The 6,000-nt window shown below is 38.0% G+C and overlaps 1 protein-coding gene across 4 annotated transcripts; it reads left to right on the top strand.

Moving 5' to 3' along the window:
- The first annotated feature begins 1,913 nt into the window (after positions 1-1,913).
- Positions 1,914-5,798, top strand: LOC108070634 (uncharacterized). 4 transcript variants are annotated; one of them, XM_070287564.1, is made up of 4 exons: positions 1,914-2,475; positions 2,954-3,192; positions 4,543-4,860; positions 4,920-5,798. In XM_070287564.1, exons 3-4 carry the CDS (start codon positions 4,561-4,563, stop codon positions 5,082-5,084), a joined length of 465 nt encoding a protein of 154 aa, XP_070143665.1. In that variant the 5' UTR covers positions 1,914-2,475; positions 2,954-3,192; positions 4,543-4,560; the 3' UTR covers positions 5,085-5,798. The 4 variants fall into 4 exon arrangements, with proteins under 4 accessions (XP_070143665.1, XP_070143664.1, XP_070143663.1 ...); XM_070287563.1 differs by lacking the exon at positions 2,954-3,192; XM_070287562.1 differs by lacking the exons at positions 1,914-2,475; positions 2,954-3,192 and adding an exon at positions 4,362-4,485 and having other exon boundaries at positions 4,932-5,798.
- Positions 5,799-6,000: the final 202 nt, after the last annotated feature.

Genomic DNA, 6,000 nt, shown 5'->3' with positions numbered 1-6,000 from the left:
CAATGGCCCCCCCGCCCACAGACAATCTGACGCCTTAATAAATTCATAATGGCCATGCCTTTGTAGTTATTGTTGTGAAATGAAGCTTCTGTCAAACTGTTTAACTGTTTGCTTTTTACTTGGCTGACTTAACAATTATACAACACTTATTAAGGGCTGGCGATTAACAAATAGGGTTTGAGTTACTCTGTTAATCAAATAGTTGAAATACCCAAGTGCTGGACCAGGGTTCAACGAGGTTAATGTACTTTTAATACATTTCTATTTGTTCTATTATCGAGGAAGAAGGAAGCAGCTGCTCTCAGCCGGCTTTTGGCATCTACTATCCCCCCCTAATGACTAGTACTGGCTTCCGAATTTTGCATAATGCTTAAAGTCTAAAGAGATGAAAAGGTCAATGCAAATTCCCAGACTGGAGAGCAGCCGAAAAAAACTTGAATATTGAATTATAAATGGTTCGGCCAAAGCACAAACTTTTAGTTTCGATTAAAAATTCTAGTTTTCTTCTGACTGAAGACTGGCTGAAATTGTTTGTGGCTTCTATATGCATATATGTTTTAGCATAAGAGATTTATAGATCGTCAAACGGGCTTGATTACCCACATGCCGGTGCAAGTCGGGAACTTATCGCCATAATCAGGTGGATTGGCCACTTTGCGGCAGCGACAAATTGAAACTGCAATAAAGCAAACGGGATTTTGAGAACCCTATAAAATGAGCGATAAAAATAAGAAACTAAGGCGTAACTTGACCTTGTCGCCGCACAAAGAATCCAAGTGCGATTTTGGCTCTAAATCCGGCACCGGAATCTGAAAACAATCTAAATGGTTGCACCCCCGAAAACTGGCCAGCGACAGCGACAGCACCATCACCATCACCATGATAATGGCCTAAGCAAATCGGCAAGTCATTCAGGTTTTTGCCATGCGATATTCTCGCAAATCAGCAAGCAAATAGCGCCAAACAAACAGAAACCGAAATCAAAGTCAAAGTCTAGGAGCTGCAAATCCGAAAGGTAATTGCCAGGGCTAATTCGGATTACGGAATCGCGTACTCGAAAAGTTGAGAACTCGAGAAGTCGAGGAGTCTAGAATCGACTCGTCACTGCATAATTATTCGGAGGGGGGAGGAGGCCTCTCGATGATGAGAGGGCTAGTGTCGGGTAATTTGCCGCTTCTGCCGTGATTTACTATTGACTCTGGTGTCGGGCTCCTTGATTTATTTTATGACTCAACGCAACGCATCGCACGGTAGCATACAAGTACATATAAACCCCCGCCCGACCATCCAAATACCCACTCCAATGCCTGGGATACCCTTGGGGAGCACTTATTTTGATAAATGCCAAATTATTTTGATTGAATCTTAAAGATGTACATACAAAAAATACAATTATAGTATCTTAAATCATTATTATAGCTTAAATCTGTAAATAAAACTTTTAAAGCCAGACCAACAAGCTCTTATTAAAAAGATTTGATTAAATAAACATTTTAATGTCCATATTGAAACTTTGTCTTGTTATGTCAATTTCTATCTTATGTTTAGTACTTTAAGTTACAATTCCCATTCCTCTATTATCCCTGTTATAGTCCTTAGTACGTTCCTTATAATAATCTTACTATATCCTTAACCATATGACAGAGAATCACAAATGTAGATCCCTTTTCCTTGTTATGTTCTCTATACTTCTCCACATAGCTTACTCATATATAGATTTGATTTGTATACTTAATTGCTTGGACAGCTCTATATATTTTTCTTTGGGATTTCACAACTTGGCGAAAATAAACTAAGCTCCGTCCAATAGGGTATAAAAATATCAGTCACGGTAGAACGCAAAATTACCAACACATTGGCTGCAGCACACATGGACATGGTTGAACGAAATCCATTGAAATTCAGAGCGGGTTCAAAGACGGTCGGCCACGGCAACAAATCGTGCAAACAACAACCCGCCGAATTGCATAGAGCAACATCTTCATGGCGGCAGGGTGGAAAAGTGGACAGGAGGAGCATCAGCTGGGAGCTGGAAGAGCGATAAAGTCACAGCCCAGAGCCAAAGCGATTCAGCTAAATGCATTCGAGTGCTTTATTGATTGGGTTTCGTGTGCGCGGTGAGCGCAAAAAGTAGAAAAATCTATTAATTTAACTCGGGAATAAGCAAATGCATCTCAAGTGGCCCAGACGCTGATCGGGAACTGCGACGCGGGGTGGAGCTGGGCAGACCAAGTGGCTGACGTCGACACGGACATGACTGGGGGCCCGTTGACAGGTGTTGACTGGCCAGTCGTCAGGCCATTAATGAATACGGCTACGAAGGCACAAACAATAGTCAAGCTTTTCGACTAGTAGATACCCCCGGTCACTCATGTCTTCGTGCACTGTTTAGAAATAATTCAATTTTAAATGGAAATCGTAGACAATACTGACGTCAATGGGTTAGCATGGCCGGACGAGATGCCAGAGATAATGGTTAGTTATTTATAGGTTTACTACTCAGCGAAATAGTATACATTTAAGGCATAAAGAGTGGTGGTATTAAGCAAATAAGCTGAACGTAAACAACGCATCCGACTTCGTACTCGATGTTAGCATCTAAATAGCAGTTACGTATGACGCATACGTACATATCTTTGTTGACAAAATAAGAATCGCGAATCAAGACGAAAAGATACAAGATCTATTTAAAGTTTTAGGGAAACCATTTCTATATTTTCTATATCGTTCCATAGAATATACCTCACGACTAACGAGTATCCATACTTGGAAACACCACGCGATCAATCTATTTGATGTTCGAATTGAGGGAAGCGAACTGAGAATTTTTCCATAACAAACCCCCAAGCTAGGCGTGTACTTGACTTCCGACTTTGACTTCAAAGTTGAGTGTTACCCGATAGTATGTTTACCGAATCTAATAATGTTTGACTTTCATCAATTGGCAATCCAGTGGCAAAAACGCATCCAAGCAATTAGCAAAGGCTAAGGCTATAGCCCTGGAATCCGGGACCCGTCATAGGTCTTTAAGGGAACACACGGAAATGGTGGGCCCTTGTGAAGGCCAAGGTGCAGACCAGGCAGTGCCAGTTGTGTGTTAAAGTTAACGCACTGTGACCAAATTTCAGAGGCTCTTAAATAAAAATTACTCGCTGGCCGCCCCAAAAGGTCGGCGCCAAATATTCAGCCAAGGTAATTATAGTGACGAAACCCCATTGTCTGGGACTGGCTGTATGAATAGATAATAAAGTGGAGGGTTTATAGGTCTGGTGCAGTTAGTGGCATTTTCCAAAGTCAAAATAAAAGCGCATTTAAATTTATTACGGGGAATACAAACACTGCACTATGGGGTTTTTGACCACTTTTTGTGGCATTTAGTCATTTTTTAAAAGTTTTTTAATTTAAAAAAAAATAGTGGGATTGTATTAACAAAACATCGAACTATTATGCCTCATACTCAAAATGTTAATACTTAACAGCATATGTTAGCAACAGAGCTGTAAAGTCAGCTGTTGCATCCGAAAGCACGTCTGCTAAGTTTGTAATTTTTACGAAGTGATCTTTGAAATTAAACTATTCGTGTAAGACACAATTTGCAAAGGAAAAAACTAATGGACACTGATTTCACAGGTTTTAACTACATTTTACAGGTATTAATTGTTTAAATTGTGCGTGTTTATACTGACATTTTGTCATTTTATAAATGCACCTTAAGCTGAATTTTGAGAAACAAATTTAAACTTTGGGAAGAGTTTTGAAATAGAAGTTCGCATTAGTTTTCAATGCGTCCAAGTGTATGTTGTAGCGTTGTCAATTCTGAGCAAAAAGCAGTTAGTCTTATCGTGCACTTTTCCGCACTTTTGTTGCAATTTGAAATTTTCTCAGATAACCTCACTGTTTTCAGCGCCAATTTGGTAGCTGTTTGTATGGGGAAACACTGAATTCCGGTATTTTGGTTATTTTAGTTCCTAGGGAAAGCGTTGTCCGATTTTGTTCAAAATTGCTATATCGTGTTAAAATAGCATCAAATATAAGCTCCTTAAATTTCATTAATTTATCTTAAGATTTACCTGATCGTTTCTATGGGAGCTATAGGATATAGTTTCCTGATCCGAACGATTTTCATACTATATGTGCCTAGGGACAAATAATGATGATTGGTAAAGTTTTATGTCGATATCTCCAAAACTGACCGAGTTATTAATTAATGCCACAAAAACTGGTCAAAAACCCCATAGTGCACTGTAAAGTGCTAAAAATGCTATCTGGGAGGGGCATCGTTTGGGTCATTTCACCGCCTGATTAACCGCTAATGTCTATATAGATAAACAATTTTGTCATAATTATTTGGAGGCAACACGGGAACCTAATTTGATGTCAAAAATAAGCGTATTTCACACAAATTTACCCACTTTTCTATTAGCAGCCATGGGGAGAGTATTGTTCATTTGTCTGCTAGCTTTGTTTTTAAAGCAGTATCACAGTGTAACATAATTCATTTCTTGGTTATTCCGTAAAGTCATTATTATATTGATCCTTCAGGGAGCTGTGATCTTCAAGATGACGAATGCGGTGTGCGAGTCCTACAACAAATCCTGGGTGGAGTTTGGTCTTTGTCGCCTGCGAGCCGTGAGTCGCAATAAGGTCTGCTTCAATGTTAATGCCACCCTGCTGCATCCGGTCTACGACGTGGTTATAAAAGCCCAATTGATGAAGAAAGCTAATGGCTATAAGCCATGGTTGTATAGTGTGAATTTTGATGGCTGCCAGTTTTTTAGGAGACGAAACAATGCCTTAATTCGCATCGTTTGGGAACTGTTCCGGGAGTACTCGACCCTCAATCACTCCTGTCCCTATGTGGTAAGTTTACTGGTCAGTTTTAACTGATCAGTTTTGGTTATACTGCTTCTCACTTGTAGGGTCTGCAGCAGGTTAAGGACTTTTATTTGAGATCCGAGAAGCTACCTACCCCAATACCCACTGGGGATTATCTACTGATGATCGACTGGCTATTTAACAAGAAGCCCCAAGCTGCCACAAATGTTTACTTCACCTTTGTGGAGGATCTAAGGAACAGTAAATAAATCAACTAAATAAATATAGTAAAGTTCATTTACAATTCAATTGGTTAAATATAGGAAACTTTTCATTTTGTTGCAGTTAAAAATATTTAATAATATCTGATTTCAAAATCCTTAGATTTGATCTATATAATTTTGATATATTTTCCTCCTACAATAACTTTGAAAATTAGAAGCAAAAAAATCCCCATAATGTGTGGAATTCAATCACGCCTAAAAATGTTCGATTTCATCCTCGGTTTGAACGACAAAAATGTCTCTTATCTGAGGAATACAAATGCGATTATTAAATTTGTTTGCTTGTTTTGAGACCACCAGGAGAAGTTTCGTCGCGAGTGCAAATCGTAATCGATTTGAACCCAACAATCCAAAAATAATTACCAATTACGCTAATTTTAAATTCGCATTCCGTTTGCACAGCAATAAACAAAAGCAAGGTTGCTATCTGAACCAACAAAAATATATCCATTTAGCTACGCACTAAAAAAAAGTATAGTTTTATATTATTATTAAGACTTTATTGCTTTTTGTTGTTATTTTTTAGTTATTGAAATTAACTAAATGTTTTTTTTTTTTAGTTTACTAATATAGAGTTGTAGATATAAGCGAGAGTTTTCTTTATAAAAATATATAATATTTACACATTATTCCAATTTTGTAATAGACTTTTTTAATTAAATTCAATTTTGTGTACATTAAGTTTAATAATAATGTAACTTTTCCGGCAATTCAAATTTTGTAATTAAACTCGTTCTTTTTTAATTTTGTGTATTTCCCAATAACACACTTTGTTATTTTCTAACTAGTAGAGCTATATATGCAAGTATCATTGAATAAATATTTTTGTTCAGTGTACCCGCGTTGCCAGACTTTTCGCAAAGCGTTTCCGATAACTTATCGGAGCTGGGCGCGTGAATTC

Source organism: Drosophila kikkawai, chromosome 3R (genome assembly GCF_030179895.1).
Source record: "Drosophila kikkawai strain 14028-0561.14 chromosome 3R, DkikHiC1v2, whole genome shotgun sequence".
NCBI classification, from domain to species: Eukaryota; Metazoa; Arthropoda; class Insecta; order Diptera; family Drosophilidae; genus Drosophila; species Drosophila kikkawai.
The sequence above is the reverse complement of the archived record's forward strand: the minus strand, read 5'-3'. Positions and strand labels throughout refer to the sequence as shown.